Genomic DNA, 26,249 nt, shown 5'->3' on the forward strand with positions numbered 1-26,249 from the left:
AAATCCCTGCTTTTTGTCAAAGGCTGATAAGAGCAAGCAAAGGAATTCATTAATAGGTTCATAATAATGCAAATTTCTGTCATTTTAGGATTGAGTTTCCTACAACAAGACAAATGCTTTTCCATTAGGACTGACTTCCATGGGCCAGATGTGTTTCTAACAGCCACTAAACACAGGAGACATGCAGAGCTTTGAAATGGGAGAACTTGTTTCACCTTCCAGACTCTCCAACAGCATTTCTCAATGATTTGGGCAGCTCAACAAAAATCTCACCATATCTTGATTACTCTCTATTCAGTAAAAGAAATTAGCATATTCCTAATTTCATTAAAATCACTGTATTGTTATAATGATTGACATACAATGTCATCAAATATAGCAAAGGTGGACGGAGATTGTCATACCTAATTTCTATCTCAATCACACTTGAACTGCTTATATATTAGATGTAGCTGCTTTAAAGAGAACATCCCTTGGGATCAATTTGCCTGACAGCCACCACATGGAAGGCACCCACTGACTAGCAGCTCTCTTGAAGAGGTACAAGCCCTCATTATCTGAAGGGGAAACTGGCTCTTTGTTACACCCATATTTAGAGACCAGGGTTCAGTTACAGACAAACTCATGAAAGGGCATTAAGTTTGCTAAGACAAGGACAGCTGTCATCATTGGGATCATTGCTGAATGACACAGAGGTCCCAAATTAGGGATAGAGCTGTGCAGATGACACTGTTTTCTTGTGGGTGCTCCTGCTGACCCCACTGTTTGCTTCGAGTGTTGGGGCCATGTAACCCAGACATGATTCACCATGACTAGAGTGAAATCAAGCCTGCAGATGTCCCAAAGCTCTTTCAAGTAACAAAATGCCAAAAATAAGGAATTCCAGAAGAAATTCCCAAGTGTGACTGTGCATAGCAGCTGCCCCAGGAGCAGAGATAAAAGAGGCCGAGAGCCTTCTCTTGCTTGGAGAAGGGAAGATTGAGGACAGCCTGACTGAGGTTTACAAAGTCATGGAGGCACTGAATAAATGGAATGAAAGTGAATGCTTCTTTGCACTGGGGTAGTGAACTCATGGAACCTGCTGGCATACAGAAGGCTGTGGAGTTAGAGAGTGTTTCAGGGTCAGAGAGGGTTTGGATAAATTCCTGCACAGCAGGTCCCTAAACAGATCCTACAGGGAACAGACAGGTATGTGTCCCTGTGAATTCTCCAACTGGGCATGCTGGTGAGTATGAGCAGACTACAGAAAGCAGCCAGGCTCCACAGCTCTCCCTAAATACCATTTCCAGCTTCACTGCTGGAGACAGCCCTGGGCTACAGGCTGCAGCTGAGACTCAGCAGGATACCACTAATATTCTTATCATTCCCATTCAATCTTTTCAAGAGAATCTCAGCATAACTAGCAACAGGAGGTTGTGCTATTCCCATATCCCCCATCAGTACTTCAGAGTCATAGGGAGAGACTGACAGGACTCAAGGGGATGTCCACACAGCTACCTTGCATTAACAAACTAAACCTAGACCTTTCCCAAGCCAGGCATCACAAGGGCCACTCTCCCATTCCTTATCCTTACACTGCCACCTGAACCCTAAAACAGCCTTGTACAATTTCATCACCTTGCACAACTTCATCACACAACAGAGGCAGTTCTGAATGGCAGATCCATTATCTTTGCCCAACAACACAGCAACAGAGTCATGTCTACAGCACCTTTCAAATTCTTCCTTCGCATAAGGTATCACAAAAGAACAAACTCATCCAGATTTGAAATATGTGAAATCCATAGCAGCCATGCAAATTCAGAAGAATTAGCTCATTGTCTCTTTTCCAGGCTAAGAGGCCCAGCTCCCTCAGCCTTTTCTTTTAAGAGAAGAGTCCCCTCACCATCTTCACAGCCCCTCCATGGGACACTCTCCAGGAGCTCTGTGTCTTTCTTGAACAGAGGAGCTCAGAAGTGGACACAGCACTCCAGATGTGGTCTCAGCCAGGGCTGAGCAGAGGTGCAGGATCACCCCCCTTGACCTGCTGGCAATGCTCTTCCTGATGCAGTCCTCAATACCCCTGGCCTTCCTGCTCACAAGGGCAGTGCTGGCTCGTGGTTAAATTGTTGTGTACCAGGACTCCCAGAGCTGTTTTCCTGTAGGTCAGCCCCCAGTCTGCACTGGTACACGGGGTTAAACCTCCCCAGCTGCAGAACCCTGCACTTGCTTTGGCTGAGTTTCATTATGTTCCTCTCTATCCACATCTCCAGCCTGTCCAGGACTTGCTGGATGGCACAGCACTTTGTGGTACCAGCCATTCCTCCTCAGCAAACTTCCCAAGGCTGTGCAGTGTCCCTCCATCCAGGGCATTGACGACTGCAATGAACTAAACTGGAATCAGCACAGATCCCCAGGGAACACCACTGGCTGCAGGGCTCCAAGTAGACTCTGCATCACTGATCACAACCAAGGTCCAGCATAGCACCTCTCCTCACTGGCTCTTCTGTCATTTGGAGAAGAAAATTATCATTAACACATTCCAGCAACCTCCTACATTGCTTACGCCCTGCTGTGTTGTCCCTCATGAGGACCAGGACTTCTAAACCTGAGGTTGTTCTTATCTGTCTGTGGAGGAACTCATACACTCAAGCCTTCCTGGTTGGGCAGCCCACTCTCTATAATGTCATGTGAAATTATCTCATCATAGTTTTAAAGTTCTATTTATAAGTCTAGTAATCCCATCATTGATTACAGTGACTGTATTCAAATTATAAATCCATTAGCTGCTCAACAATGAAATAAAATCAATAATGCACGTAAATGGGAAAAAAGGAATTTAAATGCATACATTAATGTCACTTGAAGTAGTGCTATTTTATGCACCATCTCTAACAAAACTGTGTCACATCATTAGCAATAATGTGAAAAATCTTTTTCAATTAACAGAGCTGATTTGATGCTATATTCACTAAAGTGGCAATCCATTCCATTAAACACACACATATGAAATGCTTGAAATATCTATGAACTCTATCCATACATCATAAATTCTCTCCTAAGTGCTGAAACACAAAAATAGATACATCATTTTCTATTTGTGCTTTTTAAACCTCCTGTCAGAGGCTACCAGGCAGGGCACTTCAGTGACTCTAGCTGCAAGTAACAAAGAGCACCCATTTTTGCCCCATGCTCAGCCACTGGTGCCACAAAACAACAGGAGATGCTTTCACCAATGCTCGTACTGTGCACAGCTCAACCATCTGAAGACATGCCATCATTCCAGTAAACAGCCTGTTGAGAATATGTCACATTCAAAGCACTTTCCAAAAAAAACCCGAAAGAACAGAACATGTACAAATACTGTTCTACACAAGCAGGACAACTGGGCAATCCTACCTGCACACAGCTGCACAAATCAGTTCCTTTCATGTACTACACAGACACCACTGCAAGACTTTCCCCTCCACCAGCCTGCACACGACTCAGGTCTGAGCTCAGCCTGAATTTATTTGGTTTCTCTGCTGCATTAACTTCTGAGGCCAAAGGGCATTATTCATCTGCAGCCCACCCGTAACCCATGCAGCCCATGCAACAGTAGCCTTGTAAAAGCTGTTCTTTCTCAAATCTTGCATGACACCACTTCTGAGCTTCAGCCAAAAAGTATGAACCTTCCTTGTATGATGACTTCTAGTGCTGGGGTGGCATGAGATGCACTGATTATCAGCTCACCAGAGAACTCACAGTGGAGCAAATTCAGAGTATAAATGGACCAGCAGGAAGCAAGAGAAGCTAAAGAGAGCAAAGTGAACAAAAAGGCCAAAGCAACAAGTTGAAAGGCAAGAGTAGAAAATTTAAGTATTTGGGGTATTTAGTGTAGCTTATGATACATTTGCCAGGTGAGAGAATGCACTGTGGGCCAAAGGTAAATCCAGTGGATTATCATTTCCACATAATCTCTAAAATCTGCTTGTCTTAAATGTATCTCTGACGAGTTACAGGTGAAGTCTGGGCAAACATTCCTTATTATTGCCTGCTGACTTCAATTGTCAACAGAGGCAAGTATGGACTTGTTTCCTCATGAGAGCTGTAATAACAACTGCTTAGCCTGGAGGGGTGAAAGATCAAAAGAACTGGTTTCAGGTGGTAATGTGAGCCACAAGAGGGTCTGAGTCCTCAAACAGTTACCCTGTCCCACAACTGTAAAACCAACACTGTAGTGGAAGTGTCAGACACAATAAAAAGAAATGCAATCCACACCCTCACCCAAGAAAAGGCTCATTTCCATCTTGTAGCCAATAACCTTTCTGTTAACTCTTAATATTTTTCCTGTATCACTCTGATACCTGGAAACACGTTAAAAAGTAACCTCATTTTCACCTTCAGCACCCTGCACAGGGCACAATCTAGAACAGGAGGGCACAAAGGTCCCATTACCTACACAAAGCAGAGGGCTATGCTTCCAGCTGCACGTTTAAGGCTGAATTCCCAACCCACTCTTTCCAAGCCAGTCTGTTCCCTGGCTGCTGGGACAGGGTCTCAGTGACAGGTCCCCTGGGGCAGGGTCTCAGTGACAGTGGCAGTGTTGTCCTCCCACATCACAGCCCTCCCTCTGCATGTGCCAAGGCAGCAAAGCCCAAAGCAAGGCACGACATGCAGCAGCCACAGCAAAGGTCTTTTCCCCATGGGAACATTAATATGAGAAAGCATTTAGTAACCTGGACCAAAAGGTTTCCTTCTGCTGTTGAGACTTGTTATGGAGGGTGACCAACACTAACCTCAAAATTAGTATTTTTTGCCACCCCCTTTTCCTTTATGTGCTTCCTCTAAAAAAGCAGTGACACCAACACTACTGGAGCTGAAGAGAAAACAGAAGAGCCTCTGTGCAGTCCCTGCCCCACCATCTGTCTAACATTGACTTCTTGAGGATCAAGATGTTATACGTGGAGTCTGAGAAATGTCCCAAAGCTCAGAGACATCCATATGTCTCACGGACAAGATTTATGGTCAATGCACTGTATTTTAATTGTTTCATTACAACATATATTTCCCACATTGTATTAATAAAAGGTCACTGAGAAAGCTATCAAGTAGGGTTTTAAAAATTAATTTAAAAATCCATTTGGCATGACATTTATCAAAGCAAAAAAGTAAATGCTGGAAAGTAAATCTTGTCATTGTTCTGTTTTCCACAGTCAGCTTTTTATTGCATCTTTTAAACAAAATGTAACTCACCCTTGCTATAAACAAACAAAGAGGCTTTAAGGAAAGTCAACAGAGGCTGAACTACTCTCAGACAAAACCATCTGGTTTAGATTAAGGTAAGCAGAAGACTTACTCAAACTACAGGAAAGCTTGAATTGTGACTAAAATAACTCATAGGTTTTTCACATAAGACAAATAAACATAACTTCTTTAACTTTAGAGTCTATGCACCCATCTACACGTGCTGTGCTGTGAGTGAATCCTCCCTCTCTGAAATTCACAGACCCAAGCAATAAGCTCATACCTAAATTTAAATTTGTGAATACTCTCAGGAACACACATTTAATAATTTTACAATTTTGCATATATAGGCTTTAAAAGATTTACTTAAGGCACTTCAAATTTTTCAGTTCTCCAACTTTTTCAATTTCTTAATGGTGCGTTTTTTAATATTTTAAACCCACTTACAAACTGGTAAGTGTTCAAGGAGCCACAACACTTTGCCTTATAACCAGTGCCAACTGTATATATTCAAGTAAGAAATACAGTGTGACGAGGATTTCATTTTGTGTAAGATGAAAGGAAAAGCAATTTGCAAATAAGCTCTATTTCACTGAGATGTCTTTATAGCACATGGCATGGCTACTTTAGCACTTTTATGCAGTACATAACACTGCATAATAACACAGTCAATTTCAAATACACAGTAAGACCTCTTTCTTTCTACAGTACACAATAAATGCAGATATTTCTAATAGGCATACAAGGTATTTTCAGTGGTTTTAATGTTCTACTTCTCAGCCAGATTCCAACACATCTGGGAAGCCCAAATTCCCCTCAGTCCTCTCCTTTTGCATTAAACTCGGTGGCACTGCTGAGCACTGCTAATGGGGTTTTTTTCATTCACTTATAGTCACTTGTCAGGTCAAGAACTGAAAACATCAATACAAAACTATTTATTAATTACAGTTGTCAGGTGCCCAGCACAAATCAGCTGCTTTACCCAGAGTTATACCAGCTCCCTCCCCTCCACTGTGTTCACTGTCTGCTCAGACAACTCATCACTGCTACTGGTGATTATTTTTTGTAATTTTTCATACCAGGCCACTTGGGTAAAGCAGCTGATTGCATCTTCACCTTTTGCACCTTGGTTGCAATCCTAGTCTTCCCCTCCCTGAACCTTCCTCCAGATCCTTAATTACTGTTCCTCTTTACAGCTCCCAAAGCCCATGGTTATTATTTTCATTTGAGCAGCACCCACACTACGCTTCAAACACACGTTCCTGTTCAAAAAATTTATAATCTATGTAATGGATTTTTCACACTTGAACTCCAAACACATATTAAAAATTTATGACGTCCTGCACTTCTGACCCCCAACGTTCAGCCCAGAAGTGTTTTCACAACTGTGACATAACAAGGTAATACATGTGAATTTGGGGAGGGAGATGAGAGCAGCAGGAATCAAATCTTTTTTTTTTCCTCTCCACAGACAATTCCTCTACTGCCACTATTAGAACTAACCGTGAATAAAAAATACAGATCCTGGAGAAATGTGTGTGGCTGCAAGGTCTCCTGAGGTTTGTCACATGTACACCGGGGTGTGTTTTCACACCCAGAAGGCACTGGGGACACAGTAGGCTGCATCCAAAAAAGGATTTGCTCCATATGACCTACCTGGGCTCTACCAGCACCAGCTGGAAGCCATAGGCACCCTTGGTGGACAAGGCAGGCCAAGACAGACACCCAAAATGAGAAGGACAAAGCATCTCTTTGATGTGCCTCTTGGTCTTCCACAGCCACAAAGGAAGCTCAGTAATTATGTTATAATAAATACCTGGGGTTTTGACAATTAAAAATACTTGAGATGAAACCCAGCCTTTACCTCTGTCTTCCCAAATTTCTAAAATTAATCATGCCCACTCCATATGCAGCAGTGAGTTAAATCACTGGGAGGGCAGGCACTGGGGAGAAGCCTCCCACCAGGGAGTTCAGCACCTGTTTCAAGCACTCTTTGGTAATGAAAAAAGGTGTAACTAAGCACAGATCCCCAGTGAAACAGGAGTATTTACACGATGATCAAAATAACTGGTGTCACAACCAAGAGTGGAAACTCCCTGGGAAAAGAGCCATCTTTTACTTCTGCATTTGTGCAGTATGTTGCCTAAATGAGGGCTGAAGTTTTCAAAATCCAGTCACACTTAATAAGTAGTACATTCGATGCTGTTCTTTCTACTGCAGTAGTCTTGCTCCAGAATTCCTCTAGCCAGACCAGCTTTGCTCCACAAGACAGGAAGTCTTACTAAAGACAGACATCACTAAAAGTACCTATATGAACAATTCTCTTCTGGGTTAATCTGAAACCTAAACCCTGTCTCTAACTACAGCAAAGACAAAATTATCTCCCTAACCAATAAAAAAAAAAGTAAATAAATCAAATAAACTTTTCTAATAGGGAAGGAAGTTCAGATGTGAGAATCAACAGAACTTGGAAAATCCCCATCTTTGAAAAGTTTTAAAATGATGCAAGATAAGCATTGGACAAGAATGTCCTGCAGTGGATACTGTCCTAGACAAGGGCTAGACTAGCTGTTTCCTGAAATCTCTCCAATCCTATTTCCTTCAACACCTGTGATTCCTCAGGGGAAGAGCGTAGGGGAAGCACTTTCTGCCTCACCCACCCAAACAACTTCATCAGACACAAGGCTCTTAACAATACAAAAGGCAGTGGAAGAATTCCGACAGACACAAGAAGCACCATCTGGAAAGAGATGCACTCACAGACTTCAGTAACTACATTTGGGTTTAGATGAATAAAATAAATAAAGAGAGAGGAGAGATCAAACAACTGAAGACTAGCTTCCCTCCAAAAACTGCTTATAAATCTAAACGATCCTTGCAGATGACTGGATCACATCCAAGCTGCCTCCAACACTCACAGTGTTTGTCCTTTCGTTAAAGGTCACTGTTTTCCAGGCTACTGAGTTTCTTTGCACATTTCTAAATCACACTTAAGCTCTGCTGCATTATACACATTTTTCCTTCACAAGGGTTAAATGAGGCAACAGTTTTATCTTCGAATAGTGTAGTGGTTAGGGAAGGCCACATGTATCAATCAGCATGGTTAAGCAGGAAGAAATCTGCAGCTGGCTGTTACTGAATTATTTAGGACAAGAATAAGGGCAGACAAAGAATGAGCAGACAAATGGAAATACTTCTGCTTTCAGAGTGCAGGCTTCTTAGCCCAGCAGCTTTCCCATTTTTCCTTCTCTATGTCTGTGATATGCAAAGAACTTAGAAGGCAATTTAAAAGTAACATCATATACCATACAAGGCCTAAATTGATCCCTAATTCATGGAGCAACATTTTAGAGAAAAGCTCTCTAGCAGAAGTTCCTTATAAACTATGAAGAGCTGAATGGGCCATTTTCCCTTTTCTTAGTGAGTGACCTGATGTCAACAGAGATTCACTGGATTTAAATCCCTCAGAGGTGGAAGGTATGTGAATTCACAAATTTCCTTAAGAGAGAAAAGTATGGGAGGGAGCAATCAAGCCTCCAAGCCTTTTCTGGAAGGAAACACAAGTCAGCCTGAAAAAGTAATGTTACACAGCAGCACTCAAATATTTATCTTTGATGATCTTGGAGCTCAACCAGCTGAAGCTACCACGCAATATTAGGTAGTGTTTACATACAACAGCACATAAGGCATCATGTTAAATTTAAAGCTGCTTGGCACCAAAATACCAGATCCCACAAGATCTGTTATGTCATCTTTAAGTGAAAACCATTACTTCAAATTGTACACACTTCATTATCACATACACTCCCCCATTCACTACCTGAAAACTGGTCAGGAATGAATCTCAGTCAAAACCAGCCACATACTGTATCCTTCTTCTTAGCACAGTTCCACAGATAGCCACATAATGCATTTGCTTTTAAAGGTAACGTGCACCTCTACAAAGCTTTTCCATTTCCCACAAGAGTTCTCACAATGCACACAGAATACAGGAAAACAACATCAAGGCTAAAAATCCAAGTGCAGTGACATTTACAGGCATGTGGCTCTGAAGCAACCTCCTGAGCCCCTTCCTCAGCAGCAAACTGTTTTGCAACACATCTAAGCTGCAGATTAATGCTGTGCATCACAGTCCATCAACAGCAACTGCTGAATTGCACACAGTGTTAGAAGCTCAGCACTAGACTTGAGGGTCAAGTTCACCTTTGATATAATCCCATGAAGCTCCCAGAGCTTCATGTGTGACAAACTTGGCCTTTTGTGTTCGTCTAAAGAAGTTACCAGGTATGTGACAGACAAATAACATCACCTGCATACATGAAGTTAAAATAGGTGCAAAGATCTGAGGAAAGGATCTCACCATGTGAGATAAGAAAGCAAATCCCTTGTGACATCTGATAGAACATCTTCCAAAGCTCTTTAACTCTCCAGCTCTTGAAACATGGCTTAGAATACCATTAGCTGATCCCCACAAAGATAAATATGTACAGATCTCAAATTTTATCTGCATCTCTCTGTATGTCCACACACATGCAAACAAAACTGAAACAGCTGAATTATCACTACTTACTAGACAAGCCTGAGGCAGGAAGCTGTTCACTCTGGAGATACTCCACATGCCCTCGAGGTACTGCTGAGCTTGGATGGTGACAGAGCTCAGGGCACCACTGAGACCGCTGGGGGCCACTGTCACTTGAACGCTGGAGTTGGGAAAGCTGCCCACACCTTGAGACCATCCGAGTCCTTTCTTCCTCTCTGCTGCAGAGAAGAGACTGGGAGGCTTTCCAGGCTGCCTGCCCACCTGCCCAGCAATGAGTGGCAGGTCCCTCTGGGAAGAGACAGTGACCATCCTGGGTACCATGCTGGTCACTGCCCCGGCGCCAGGCGGGAGGTCGGGCATCTCTGGGTAGCTGGTCTGGCTGAGGGTGTGCATCATCTGAATGGCTTCCTGCTTCAGCTGATTCAAGTGAGTGGCACAAGTCTCACATCTGCTCTCTCCTTCATTCCTGTTTTTCTGCAAATAGTCAGGCACTTGAAGCTTGTCAAAAATTAAAGCTGATAATCGTGGGTCCTAAAGAAGTGAAGAAAGTGGGGGGAAACATAGTCAGTTAAAGCAGAAAGATAAAAAGGAGAGGAAGAAATAAAGTTCTCTGATTTGCTCTCCACTCACGGAAGTACTTTAAATCTGTTCTGGTAACTCTCAGCATTTTTCCTGCTGAACACCCTAACAGGCCCGCAGTGGATTAATAAACCATAAGTGAATTCATTTGTATTAGACCCAGCATGAAAATTACCATCAGAATTAAACAGTGGAGCTGTGGTGTTCTTGATAACTGCTCATTCTTCTAATTAACTCTCCTTTGGAGACATCTACAGCGCCCGTGTTTCCCATGCTCAGGAACAATGTTAGCTGAGATGCTGAATCTACAAATATCATAACTTGATTCAAAGGCACACCACCACCAGAAACCAAGGAAAATTAGACTTGAAAGTATTTTGTAAAATTAATGTGTGTGACCTGGTAAACATCTTGCTGCCCTTACCCTCAGAAATGATGACTCAAGTGGCATAAAAGCCAGTCTACATGGTGCTGCCCACAGGACTGTTATTTGTGATCTCTGCAACCCAGATGGTTGCAATATTCCCTTCTGCTACAACTGCTTTAATGAGAAATAGATTTGAGCCTACAGCCATGCGGGAAGGTGTGACAATGTGCACACTAAGACACTGATTTAAAAGCAACACCTATTTTGTGTCCACAGAGCAATTCCCCACCAGCCCTTGGCTAGTTCATTTTAAGGCTGCTAACATTTTAAAACCCAGCACCGTGTTTCCACTTCAGAGATAGAGTTACCTATCTCCTGAAGCACACAAACACCCTCCCATCCCAGGCCTGCTACTGTAAAGATTAGTCAAGAGATTAAATCCAGCCCTGTCATAAATCTGCTATCGAGACTAACACCAGGCAGTAAAACTGACCCAACTTCACACACCCTCACAGAGCTCTCTAAACAATTAAGGTTTTAATGAAATCACAGCACAGCCAAAGGTTTATTTGTATAATTATTTTAAATGAAAATATTTAATTTTCTTGTTAATAACTAGGACACACATAACTGGCAAATCAGCCATCCAACATATGCTGGGGATATCCCCAGATTGGCACTTGTTTTTAAAAATGTATTACTTTATGCCAAGCTGCAATTGCTCTCTAGGAAATGAATGTCCTATTAGAAAACTCATTCTGGTTTTAATTACAATGCACATCAATAAAACTCTTTAAAGAAGTCTTGGCACTGGTACTTTGGCTTTGCTCTGAATTCAGAAAGTACTAAAATACTGCTTAACTTCTGCAGCAGCAGCACAGAATTTATCTCATGTTCAGCTGTTGGACTACTCCTGCAATAGTTTTAATCTCTCACGAGACACAGCAGAGTGTTGATAGAAACCACTGTAAGTATATCTAGCATCACATTATTCCACAGCCAAAAGCCATTAACCAAAGTTGCTCTTTCTGCAATAATCTAAATTATTGTGTATTGACTTAAAATAAAAAATACTTCTCAGGCTAAGAAAAGCTTGTCCTGCCACTGGGTGAACAATAAATTGATTCACAATAGTGAACCAGCATAAAAAGTTAAGTGAAAGACACTTTCATTTTTGTCTCTTCTTTTTATTGAGGTTCAGATCCTGCTAAAAATGCCTTTGAAGTTGCACCATTTGCTTACCCTCATGAGGAAGAAAATTCTTTCCCACCAAACCTCCCAGAAGATGGCAATGCTAAATTAAGAGGTATTAGTCAGGGGGAAAAAAAAAGTAATTAATATTTTAGAAACTTTTTTTCTATCCTTTCAGCAGAAAGTGGTATTGCTTAGACTTTAAAAAAAAAAACAAAAAACACAGAGACTCCATGCTGCAAGCTTTATTTAGCCTCGGGTAAAACAAAGGCCATGCAGAATATCTCCCAAGAAAAACAAACAGCACCATGCTCAGTGCTCCTCAGAAACTCCTCCAAGGGAGACCCCTCTGAGCAAATACTTGCTGAGGCTGACACACAAAATCTATTCAAAGAGCCCCAAAACACAGCAGCTTCCAGCACCGTGTACCCCCTCTGCACCAGGCACATCCCTGGGCTCACTGCTTTGATCCAAGCTGGGCACACAAGGAAGCACCTGCACGTCCCAACTGCACGAGCCTCATCTGGCAATGTTTAAATTGCTATCAAATGTCAAAAGTTTCAAATAAGCAATTAAAGCGAATTACTAGGTGAAACAGGCTTCTCATTTAAAAGAAATTACTTCTTTTGATGTAAAGAAAATTAATGACCCCAATTCTAGCTCCATAAACACAGTTTACAGCATAAGGCAGATCAGAGTCAGGCCTGTCTCGCAGTTACAAAGAAATCAAGTCAATGTCATATTAAAGGGGGGAACAAAAACAAATTTTAAAAATATATGTATTTAGAAAACTACACAGACCAAAGCTTATAGGCACATAGCATGCCAAGTTTAAACCTCATAAGTTATTTATAGTAAAAGGCATCTCATTTCCAATGCTTATGTTTTGGAAACTTTACAAGGAGCCTCTTAACCCACACATCCAGCCTCTGTCACCCCCAGTTGGCATTGTGGCCAACCTTCCCCAGCACCTCAGTTAGAGCCCAGCTGGACAGTTAGATTACTTTTATTTTTCCACTCTGAGAGACAAAAACACCTGGCTAATGGTTGGGCGTGAAGGCCAGAGGAAACACAAGTTACTGTTAAAAACATTAACCATAACTTAAAAGTTTAGCCAGCCCCATTAAAGAGGTTTTCCTGCCCGGTGACAATGCCTGGTCCTGGGGAGCCCCTGCTTGGGCAGCTCACACCCTGACAAGGCTGGGGGGGAGTTACACTCTCGTGTTTAACAGAGGGAAGAAATAAAACCTGAGTGACCAAATGTGTCACACACGTGGGAGGGGTGAAGCAGCCAGAGCCATCCTTGCTAAAGCTCCAGCAGCAGACAGGGGAGACAAACAAAGGGGGTGTGCAAATCGCTGAGGGCAACAATGGCACAAAAATTAAACATACAAAACACAAGCCTCTGCTCCAAAATTTCTTTAGTCTGCTGTGCTACAAAGAACATGACTCTTTTGTTCCTTCCTAGCATAAACAAACTATGCTGTCTTTGTCACACCTACTTTCCAAATGCTCTTCTTTCCTCCTGAACAAGCAGGATAAGCAGAATACTGTGATGCTGCATCATTTACAGCTCTCCCTCCCACTGCAGAAACCAAAACCCTAATTTCAGACTCAGGTTCTTAACTTTTGCATACAAATTTTAGATAGTCAAACGTCACAGACTGTTAGAATTGTAAAATAAATGGTCCCACTAGGAACTGAGGAGCCCGGCACCCCCCAGCAAGGTCAGGGCATGAGATAATTGCATGTTCTTATACGAGGACAAATTTCCTGAATGCCTGAATTTACCATTGCTTTTCAGCAAGCAGTTCTTACAGACACAAGCTGCTGCTGGGAGCTTAGACACTCACATGCAAACTGCCTGCATGAGAGGAGCTCACAGCAATGGTCTGCAAGTTCGGCTGGGCAGGATGGCAAACTTGGGAAAGCAGGGCTGTGCTCCCGCCAGAACACACGGCAGAACACACACTCCCTTCAGCACTGCAGCATTTAGCCTGAAGCCTGCCTTCAGGCTTTACCTCTGAAACCAGGAACAGGGAAAACGAGCACAGAGTTGAAAGCACATCAAAAGTCGCTTCTTGCACCAGCGAGAAGGAAACAGTCTCTGTAATTGAGGCTTCCCTCTCTGATCAAGAGCTCAGCTCTGCGCCTCCACACGAAACAAGTGAGGACCAGAGGGTCTCAGCTTTGGGGTAACAGCACGTGCTGCATGTGGGGCACACGTACCAAACCCACACTTCACAGCTGTAAAATACTACATCCCCAGACCACTGCCCTTGAAACTACAGACATAACTCAAAGCAACTGGGACATGGCCAAAGGCCACTATCACCAAAAATCCCTGCTACAACTTAGACACCAAAGCCACAGCCAGGTTTTCAAAGCATGAAACACCAAATTACCTCCCTGGACCTGAACTATTCTGAGAACTTGAAGCAGTCTGTCAGTCATAATTGCACTTAAATTATTTTGAAATTATAGCTCAATCTGTAATTTCCCATGTACTTACAGTTAGCAGTTAGATTTTCTGTTCAACTAACAAGAAAGGATAAAGAGGTTTTTTCCACTGAAAAAAGAGAAGCAAAGATACAAGCTTTGAATCTTACCTGCAGCTACTGACTTCTTACTCCCAAACTAAGCAAGAGAAGAGGAGGCAGCACAGCATCTGGATTCTCACTTAAGAAGTCCCTGAAGTAATACCCACCCATCTGTAACCTAATCCTTGCAGCGAGGAACTGTGCACAGAGTGTGAACAAACGATGACGAACAAATGATGAAAAGTCAAATTGCCAACAACCATCCTCAGTAATTACCCACAATTTTGCCTGGCACTGGTTTCTGCAGTGAGAGTGTATCCAGAGCAGTATTCTGAATTGAATTAAACTCTTGATATAAATATAATTTAAGAGAAAGAAGAGTTACTGAATGTCACAATGAAATATATAATTAAATACAGATTATGGTGAACAACATTTTAAAAAGATGCTTTTGGAGAAAGAAATGTACTATCCCAGTGCACAAGAATCAATATTAATGATTTTTTGTCTTAATTGTCCTTCCAGATCTCTACCACACTGCTTACAAATTAGTTTTTATCTTACAAGACATTGTGAAATATTTGCAAGTATCTTCTATATTGACAAATAGCTTGAAGGCTGATGCCTGCTTTCAACTATATAGCAGTCACTGTGAAAACAAACAAACAAAAAAAAAGCAAGCACTATATTCAGCAAACCCAGAGAGTGTTCAATGCAATCAAGGGGAAAAAAAAAAAAAAAACAATGCTAATGATTTTTTTTAAGAGAAGTTTCCAACTATCTGACTAATCTCAAGGGAGTGAAAATATGAGCTTTAAGTCTTCAAGTAACCCATGTTGTGAATTCATTCAGTCACTGACCTCATCTTATCAGAATATAAACAATCAAGGAAAAACAAACACATGAAGCTTTCACAAAAACAAAATTCACCTGAAGTCTCATCTCCTGCTTGTTAAGGGTATCTGGAACTGCCCTTGAAAACATTCCTCTAAACAAGCAGGAAAGCAATCCACATTTCCAAAGTGAGCAATATGTGCAGGCATTAGGGAAAAAGTAGATACATTTTTAAGGCCTAATTCCATTCGGCCTCTTTACAGTAATGTCTCACTACCTTTAGGTGGAAGGTTAATTTAAGCCAACGGACTGTGGCCCTCCTGCCATTCTATCTCCTAGCTGGATTTCTTCACATCTCCAATCCCATTATTCTGTTTCCATCCACAGCCTGATGTAGTGCACACAGACATATCGCCCTCACTCTACCCAGTGAGACTCAACCCAATTTCTTTTCATCTCTGGCATCCCAAAGAGTTTGGAAAAAAAAAATCCAAGCACATTTTCTTACTTCTATAAAAAATGACACGGTATCTCTTTTAAACAGGGCCCATCTTTCTAACAAAAGCCAGGCAATACGATAAATCCGCTCCAAACCGCGTGACCCCGCACTAAAAATGACGCGCCGTGTTTAGTTATTCGGCAGCTCCACTGAACTCTATTTATTTCCATTTCCTGCCCACTTTAATGTACTTCAGTGGCCTGCAGTAAAGTTAAAGCAATAGGTGTCTGTCATAAAGATGAATGGTGCTATTGGAATGCATAATACAGTGGAAAGAGGAAATGAGAGCAATCTGGTTTATTTACATCTCAGGCTCCCATCAGCACCTCAGCCCACCTCCCAATGGCTTCAGCTGCCTTTCCTGTTATCTTGCTGTATAGTCCCCTGCAATGAGTTGGCTTTTAACCTCTCAGAACCAGAGGGGATGAGCTGATCTCCCAGATCTGCTTTCATGAGCTGGCAGAGTACTGGAGCAAACAGCCATGCAGTGTGTTCAGTGCAAAGAAAACAAAATAAAGGTAGTGGTTGCCATTTAAATTAATTAAAAGACACAAGCAAAACAAAAGACCCCAAAGAGATCTGCTATCACCGGTAAATTTAGATCAACACACAGGAACCTGACTACTTCTGAAAAACAGTAATTACTGTTTCACAAAATATTACTTTTAATCTCCTTTCTTTACAATCTAATTAAACAGATATTTTACTTGCCTTTGCAAAATGTTTTTCTTAATTTCATCCAATTTTAACATTTGGTGTGTTCTATAAACTACACATCCAAACTAGTATGCAATTTTATGCTTATTTTTAATAGTGTATGACTTCATTTAAAATTTATGACTTTTAATTTGCATGTTTATTGTTGGTTTTAAGTAATCTTTTAATTTTCCCTCTTGGCTCTGAAGCTTACTATAACTTCACAATGTAAATTCAGTACTGATTTGAAAACACCATCTTCCAGCACACGTTGTGTCTTTTTTAATTTCCCTTTTATTTCTTTTATAAACCTTCAGAAAAATATTATCACTTGGAACAGCAGCAAGTATGTGTAAAAATAGTTGCATATCTATCACCACACAATACTTGGTGTCTGAAAAGCCTTCGTTTGATTTTACTTTCAGAAATAGCCACTTGGATGAAGCTGACTTTCAGAAATTCAGACAAAATCCTCTTACAGAAATTAGACACTTTTGTTTAAAAGATAAAGAGCTTTCCATCCCTAATTATTTTTTCTTTGAAACCAGGGAATAAATTTTGGTTAGCCTATGAGCACAGTAAATCAGATTATAAAAACTCTGCCTAGTACAGTCACAACTGCATAAAAAGTCACAACTTCTCTTTTCTCTTCAAAGCAACCAAGAGCTCATGGGTCAGAACAGCTACTTGGGAAAATGATGCTGTGTGATTTTATCGCATTGAATGCCACCAACTCCACACACAGTCTGAGTTCAGTGAGGCTGCCCAGATAATAGAATAGCTCTGAATTTCAGCATAGGGATGAAAATCAGAGCACAGCACCACTGCACAGAAACATGCTGCCTTGTCAAAATGCCTTGGAAACACCAAGTCTTAATATCATTTTACAGGAAACAAAAGGCTGTTCCTACTATTAGAATTCAGTTGACAACCTGTGTTTCCAAAATTACAAATTGCACTGTGAGCCTGGTGAAAAGGACTCCCCCACTGATGAACTCTGACCAGCAACCCAGCCCAATGGACTGGGAGAGGAGTCACGCCCCAGATGAGATCTTCAGCACGTTTAAGTGATCATAACTTCATCTGCCCCAGCAGAACCGTGCCCATTTGTATCAGACAGACCTCTGACTAGGGAGTTTAAGAACAGCTGGACACCAGCCACAGTGAAAGCAACTCCAACTTAGAAAGACTGCATAGGAAAAAAAAATTGCTTGGAACACTCCTCTGTATATGAACCCTACCACTGCTTCACTCCGACCATCTGAATCCAATTAAGAGAACACTGAGTGGCAGAAGTTAGGGAGTGGACACATTTTCCAAATGAACATCATTAGCATAATGTAGATTTAAAATCAACTATGGAAACCAGCACTTGGCACTGGACCACACTCTCTTAGTGTCTCATTCACTTGCTCATTTTATCAATTATTTGGTAAATGAATACTTGAAAACCACACAGAAACGATTTAGCCTTCACAACCAAAAGGCTGTCCATTGTGCACTCCTTGCAAGCTACAAATTACTGCATACAGTGCACAGTTAGCACACCGCACAGTTTTTATTATTACAACACTGGATTGCACTTATTCTTCATCTTAATTAGGTTCCACTGCGTCAGTTTGACTGCTTCACAAAAAAAAAATATCTTGTTGGCTGAAAAATGTTGGGTTTACATCTGAATTTAGGAAGTACTGTAGTGGAATTGAGTTTTAACTTTTTCTCCTTGCCTGGACTTCAGCAAGAAAAAAAAAAAAAAAAAAAGGGAAAAAAAACCCTAACAAGGATGAATAGTCCAGGAATGATGAAGAGGATCTGTAACTCCTCAACCACAAGCTGGCCTGGCCACACTCTGCCTGAAGAGTCTGCTTCAGCTCCTTTGCTTACTAGGTGGCATGTATGAGACACCACCTCCCCCTCCAAGCTGTTTATCCAGCAGCTTTTTTAAGTGGATTCTTGGATGGCTTTTTTAAATACCGCTCTTCAGCAGCACAACTTCAGCAAGTAAATTTACAAATCCGCTGCCAGATACCCGTTGGTCCTATGTCTTCAGGATCTCTGGATTAGGACGGAAGTAAGGTCCATTGGTGTCCCTCAGTTTCAGATAGGATGCCAGGGCACAGAAGTAATTGATCTCATTCTGCTCACCCCAGCTTAGAAAGAAAAGATAAATATTCAGATCCCAAGCAATTTCTGTAGGTGAAGGACATTGCCCAAAGAATTGAGTGATCCTTCTCTGGAATCTCATTAGGTGAAATATGACCCCAGCCAGATAAAACAGCTGGAGACAGACCATTTGAGGAGTGTCTACAGGACAAATAGCAGTTAAAAAAGAATAATGTTTTAGGATGTTAAAGGAGTTTGATTACTTTTCACTCTTCTTAGCTAAATAAACTAGAGTCCTTCAGTACAAAAAGTGGGTACAAAGAGACTGGTAAAAAATTGCCTTCTAGATCCACTTGGGTAAGGAAAATAGGAAATCATTCTACTTTTAAGCAAAGGTAACTCAAGAAAATCTATCAAAGGTGAGCGAGCATGGGCAACTGCTACAGAATGGTGTTGAGAAATCTTCTTCTTCTGAGAATTTCTGAAGAGCAGGTGAAAAATATCTGTAGGAGGTGATCAAGAGACAGATAAGCCCATTCCAGTGGAGAAAGCTGGACTACTTTTTAAAGATCTGAAGTTCATTCTCAGCCCTATGATACTAGTTTTGGAAAGATGGGTAACATACCTGTGCACAGACTTGCTGCTTGGGTCCAAGTGCCACGGACTTCAAAACACTGCTCTACTTAGCATAGGTTACTAATAGTAACTAATAGTCATCTATCTCACTCACAGCAAGTTTTCCAACTTGCATCATTCCTAAATTAATTTCATACCTCTTGTCCTAGTTGTGACCCTCTATACACTGAAAAATTATTCTGTCAAATACAGCCCATCATCATCACAACCCAAACTATCTTTCAGCATTAATTATGCTACACGTTATGTATCACTTTCAATCCTCCTTTACAGATACTAAGTATAGAAACTACACTTACTCAATTTCAAAATATTGCTACATTTTGTTCCCTACAACTTCAGTGACCAGCTCTTTAGGAATCCAAATGAGATGCCTAAATTAGAAGGTTCAAGTCCAGCTACTCCCTTCTGTCCATCCCAATGGACATCAGGTACAAGTGGTGTCCTTCAGGGTCCGTACTGGGATCGGTGTAATTTAACATCTTCACAGAGGCTGGTCGAGGGCAGCCTCAGCAGATTTGCAGATGACACGAAGCTGAGTGGTGCAGCTGACACACCTGAAGGATGGGATGCCATCCAGAGAGAGCTGCACAATTCGATGGGAAGCTCATGAGATTTAACAAGACCAAGTGCTGGTGCTGCACCTGGGTCAGGACAAGCCCCAGCACCAATCCAGGCTGGGGATGAACAGACTGAGAGCAGCTCTCAGAAGAAGGGCTTGGGTAAGAATTGCCTTTATCAGCCCAACAAATCATGCTCACATGAGTGGAATGACAACAGTCTGGTGATCAATATCCACCTGTAACCCTCTTGTTAGGAAGCCCTGCAGTAGTCCTGTGAAAACTGCAAGATGTGCAACCTCTCACCATGCAAAGGACTGGTGTAATCAAAGAGGAGCAGCTCCCTTTGCCCAAGGTCTGTATTTTACAAACATAAATCCATGGGGCCATGCCCGCAGGCAGACAAAAACCCACTCTGCCCATGCTCAAAGCACCTCAAAAGCCTTGTTCATAGGGTTTATAAACTCTGCTAAGGCACAGGATATAAACATATTAAACCCATGGGCAAAGTGAGCTTATGTCTGCCTATAACACAGGCACACGTAGACATGCCCACAGATGATTGGCAAAAATACCTCTGCAAACTCTCTCAGGCTCCTCACACGCACACAAAACATGCCTTGTCTCCTGAGACACAAAAGCAATCAAATACCTGGCAACAACTTCCAAAACCCTTCAAGCCAGATCCTATTAAAACCTGCAGCTAAGAGATGAAAGGCACTAGCTCTCCTACCAGTCACACTTAACAAGGCTCTTAAACATTTACTGTATCTTACGTTACCTCTATAGAAATTCCACAACTGTAGACAATGCCTAACATCATAGGATACATTTATGTTTCCGTTCAATTGAAGGTACTACATAAAAGGATGTTTTTATTTTAATTTGTGTTCTGGGACCTTGGAAAAGAAGCTGCCTCATCACCTGCTGGAAAAGGCCAAGTACAGAGAAGAAAGGGTTCTTTTAAGAATAGAAATTATAGCCCCAGAGTGAGACCTGGGCCCTAAAGAAATCCATGGCAACATTCACACTGAATGCAAAGTCATTATATCTCCCTCTAAACTGAAACATCCCCGTTCCTAATTTCAAATTAGCAGTGACCTCTTTCACCAGCCTACCTCTCCATTTCATTAAATGCCCATGAAATGCATGTTTATAGTTGTTGGGTGATGATTTAAGTTACATCTTGGTGTGAAAACTTCCCCATTCTTTTCAAAACAAGGTTTTTCAGCATTATGTGGCAAATTTGCAATGAATCATTTAAAAAAACCCTGACACCCAAGTTGCCTTAGCATTATCATTACAGATGTAAATATACATTCAAAACCAGTTGTGCAATCCTTGCCAACATCCTTATACAATCTTAGTTTGTCAAATAGCCCCCATTGTGGATAGCACTGAAGCAGTTCTAGAGACCATCAGAGCTAAAGGGCAGTGAAGATAAGTACCTTGTCCCACCTCCTGCACATCACAGCACTGCTAATTTCAATCATGAGAAGTAGTGAACCTGACAGGATTCTTTAATGAAAACAGATGCTTTAATATTTTAAGAAACACTTTTATTTTAAGCCCATGTGTCTTCCAGACCCACAGTACTTCTGAAAAAAATAATGTTTTTAAAGTACACAGTATATGAATAAAAAACACAATCAAGCAGGTAGGGAGAGCAATTGAGGACATAAATCCAGAACTGACACACACTACTCTTTGCTCCTGTGACAGTTTCCATCAGCAAGGCCAGAAACCCTGCTCCCAATGGTCAACTTGAAAAATCCAAGTGGCTGATTCCAGGACACTCAGCACCATTCCAGGCACTGACTGTGCACTGTTAATATTTGATGTACGCTTGCAGCTCCAGTCTCAGAGAAAGCCATTATGCAGGATATGCTCAAAGATGTGTGTTTTACTCCACATGCCTGATGCTGTGACTCACAGGGAAAACCTGCACAGAAGGCACAGGCTGGGATGTTACTGCTCCAAGCTCCATCAGCAAACAGTCCCTGAAATAAATTAACATCAGCACCTCATAGAAGTTCCTGCATGAGAGCGTTAGGCAAGATTTATTCAAGACTACAGTCTCTAGAGCAATTGATCAGAATCAAAGGTAAGCCAAAAACTAAATAAATGGAAATGGAACCAGCTAGAATAACAAAGCAGCACAGCCAAGGCAGCAGCCACATGACAGCCAGAGGCATCTCCAGAGTGGTCAAAACAACTGTCCACAGAGCTTGCCAATGAGCCAGATGCTGCTGCTGGAAGAAGGGTAGTGTTGATATAAACTCAGAGATACAAGATGTTTAACACCAAGAGCAATCAATCTTGATGATTCCCACACGACTGCCAAGCTTTGCTACTATGCCACAAAGAGATGAAAACAAACTTCATAAAGCACATGTAGATCCTACATGAGCAACTCCCTCCACCCTCCCCTTACTACTCAGAAACACACCCACAATTTGGGTGTAGCTGTAAATGACCCGATGCTTTTCCTGAGTTCACAACAGAATCAGGAAAGAATATCGTTGGCTAAACAGTGCAGCGTACACACCCTGCCAGAAAACCAATGAACTTATCATACTGTATGGGAAATGCCTATCTTCCACATCAATTAGTGACCCAAGAGTGATTGATTTTATAATCCCAAACTTGACTTACAAAGTGACTTCCTCTGGGGCCAATTTTCCATTACCCAGCATGTGGAAAATTGCATATGGTCAGTGCACTATGAAAACCAAGGAAAAATAAGTGCTATTTAAACCCCAATCCTACCATGCCTCCACATTCTTGCTTTCCTGAGGGAGATGCACTTTCGACAGTTACTTCCTTTCCCTGCCCCAACATCCTATCTGCACCACACACCAGCTGGGCACTCAATCAAAACAGAAACAACAACAGGAACTAGCAGCTATTCATTACAATAGGATCAAAACATTTCTAGGCACTAGTGCTTCGCCAAGTTACCAGCCTTGAAGGCCTGCCACAATCCTCCTCCTCCTCCCTCCCATCACAGACACCATTGCTGGAAGCGGCCCCACTCCAACCTGAAGCAGCACATTCTGAAGATCACAGCTTTTGGATCAGAAGCCACATCTCAGAACTGCAGGAGGCAATGGAACTGGGCAGCAGAAAGGTGACAGAATTGCCCGGCCAGCAGCACAGGCCACTCTTTGTCCTTTATTCCAATCAAGTTAGCATTAGCTCCAGTCTATAAAAGCAGGATTGCACTGCACACTAACTACCAGGGTAATCACAGAAACAGCATCACAATATGATTACTGGGTGCTAATTATATCTTATAAAGAGTTAAAGACAATCAAGTACATGTAATAAAGATTTATATGCAGGTTTTCACTGACCTGAAACAGCTTCATACATTAGGAGGTTAACATTACTGCAGGAACAAAGCAAACAGTTACATCTACATGATAAAATACATTAAACCCAAGAGCCAGATGTTGTGTCCTTTCATCCAGGAAGCAATTATTTAATTCCTGGGAAAAGATGATCTCTCTTGTTGTTTCATCAACACATAATATATCTCAGAACCAATCCTGGCACTCTGGCCTGGTCTGGGTACAAATCTGCAGGACTGCACAGGGTCAGGAATCAAGGGTCTCCTTTTCCTGCACTGCCATTGCTTCTGGGCAGTGGACACAGAGCAACTGGACACATCCTCGGTCCATATCTCCATCTCCTCATTCATGCACAACAGCACAGACCCCAAAGAAAGAAAGACTCTGCTTCCCCTCACACCCCTCCAGCAAGGCCAGTTCTCCAAGGGTAAGCACAACAGGGAATGCCAAGGGAATGTGTCTCTCCACCACAGCTGCTGACCTCCAGCTCTGAGACACAAAGGGTCCCTCAGCCACCAACTAAGGGCTCCCTGCTCCAAGCACCATCAGAAACTGCTGACCTTTGGTGAGTCATTTTGGCCACACCATCCTCATCCTCACTGCACATCCTCCCAGATAACAACACTCACCATCTCTCAAGGAGGTGGACAGTCAACAGCCACCACAAGCACCCAGCCAAAGATCAGAGTACCTCATTACACAGGACCCTACACCACGAGCAATTCAGCAGGTTTGCTAACTGCACCTCAAACAACACAACTGAAAAAGCACATCCCTCTGCAAGGTTACTCCAAGGCTGTCACTGGATAAACCAGCCTGAGCATACCACATGTAAGGTACACTCCTGAACAAGGCACAACAGATAGGAGCACTTAATAAACACAGCCATTAACTAGGAAACATCCCTGCAGCAATTAAAAGTTTGCAAAGTACTACAACATACACCTGGTTATTGCTCTGACATCTGCTTAGGTTTTCTGTGCGTTTGTAAGTGGGACCAAACAGGAAGATAATTGAGTTTATGGGCTTTTCATGACCAAAATGACAAGAAGGTACTGCTAATTGTTCATGAAAAACGGCATAAAAACCTCAAATGAAGCACATGTAGTGTTTGAAATGCTCAAAAGTTAACACATTTTATAATGAACCATATATGACCAAATGGTGTTTCTCCTACTAAAGAATAAAATTATTCTAAACTAAGGATTTCATCATAAAATGAGACAAAATTCACAGTCTGAACAATTGCAGTTGTGCTGAGCACATTTTAAGACATATGGCAACTTTATAATGCTCATCGGGGATGAAGAGCTAGAATTCTGTTGCAGATTTTGAATTTAAGACATTTCACATAAAATTGCATATCTCAGGAAACAAATTAATTGTCAAGTGTGCATCCTCATAATGTCGCAGACAATACTTGGCATATGTAAATATGACTACCTCAAAATATGAATGCTATTTTCAGTACAATTACCCAATTGTTCCAGAAAGGCTCCAAGTAAGTTTTAAAAAATTATGTGAAGGCATCAGTCAAAGTAAACAAATACAACACGAGCTGCCTTAACTTTGTACAGAATTACTGCAATATTATTCAGCTACAATATGTTATCCAGTGTTCACAAGTGAATGCCCCAATTACTATTGTAAGTCTGTCATTTAAATAGTTCCTTCCTGTTTAAAATGTGGAGAGCCAAATGCATTTTCCCACCAGTAGGTATTGTGTAAGACTCCTTTCTCTTCCAGCAAGCTGGCTGAAGATGGATGAGCTTCCAAACTGATATCATTTTTAATTACGTGTTTTTCTCTCATTACTAATTTCCTAAACACGTCTCTAATCTCGCAGTGAAATCTCTGAGCGCAGTAGGTGTATCCACATACATCATGCTCTTGAAAATTAAAATGAGATAATGATCAGGACTGCCATCACAACATAACCTGAAACAAGCGAGATACATGAGAGGTGATACATACTCATAAGACTCTGATCTCAAGTGTTTCTGAAAAGCAGCAGCAGTTGGATGGTTTCCATCCTTCCTGCAGCCCCTCTTGGAGCCAGTACACAGCCAGTGGGGTCTAGGAGAGGGAGATGCTTCAAGCCACCTCCCACCTTGCACTTTCCACAAGCCCGTGATGCCAAATGCATTTCCACCCCTTCCCCTAAACACTGCACCAAGAAGCAGTGAGCCTAAGGGAGCCAAACCAGCTGCTCCTCCACAGAAGATGGGCTCAGGTGTCCCAGCTCCCTCCTGCTCCAACAGCTCCTTCCACCCAGGCCAAGGTCTCCTGAAGGGGCTGTCTTCTCCAGGAGCACAGAAGTGCTGGAGGCAGCCTCGCCCAGCAGACAGGTAGGGAGGCACACACCCACCAGAAGGGGTCACAGCCCCAGCAGCTGCTGCTGCTCCATCAGATGCTCTCTTGGCAGGCACCGGGACTATGAACAGACCCGTCAGATTAGGTCAACCAAGTGCCAGCCAGCCATTCCCATGGGATCCCTCTCATTCCTCAGATACCTCTCACCTGAAAGGCGCTGCACAGCTGAGCTGCAGCATTCTTTAACCATTAAACCAGCAGGGCAAAACCCGAAGCTTTTCGGGGGGTTGGGGGGGAAGCAAAGAAAACAAAAACAAAAGGGTAATTGTCACTTACACTTCACACACCAAATTCCTAAGGGAGTGATGCTTTCAGCACATCAGCTGCCTTCTCATCAACTGACACTTCCCAAATAAAGGAGGAAAATCCTAGAACCGTTCAGAGTGGCTGACATTTAAGGAATCAAATAACGCAAAACCAGATAAATCACAAGCACTTAAATAAGTTTATATCTTCTGAGCAGTCTTAAAATATGTCACAAGTATGATTCTGCCTACTCACTCAAAGAAAAGGGATCTCTGCTGTTTTGCAGCCAAAAATTGAAAGTAGAGAGGGACTCGAAATAGGCTTGAAGTGCACACACCAGATTAATGCTCATAAAACCCGTGCATGTCTAAGGAACACCAACACCAGGCCTCTGGTACACATGCATACAAGTCTAATCACAGGCTGATCAAAATGCATGTGCTAAATGGGGTAGGCTTATCTAAAAATGTACTGCTAGCTGAATTGCCCTGGGCCCCTAGGGAGGCCTGCAGCACAGTGTGAGTGGG

General features: G+C 42.1%; 1 protein-coding gene across 7 annotated transcripts in view; it reads right to left on the minus strand.

The window, feature by feature from the left end:
* The window catches only part of KIF26A (kinesin family member 26A), a 96,205-nt gene that overhangs the window by 53,261 nt on the left and 16,695 nt on the right, over positions 1-26,249 (minus strand). For all 7 annotated transcript variants that reach the window (XM_064423182.1, XM_064423181.1, XM_064423186.1 and 4 more), the window contains one exon: positions 9,776-10,276. In XM_064423182.1, coding sequence (XP_064279252.1) covers positions 9,776-10,276 — 501 coding nt within the window. The remainder of the gene's footprint in view (positions 1-9,775; positions 10,277-26,249) is intronic.

Source organism: Passer domesticus, chromosome 6 (genome assembly GCF_036417665.1).
Source record: "Passer domesticus isolate bPasDom1 chromosome 6, bPasDom1.hap1, whole genome shotgun sequence".
Lineage (NCBI taxonomy): Eukaryota > Metazoa > Chordata > Aves > Passeriformes > Passeridae > Passer > Passer domesticus.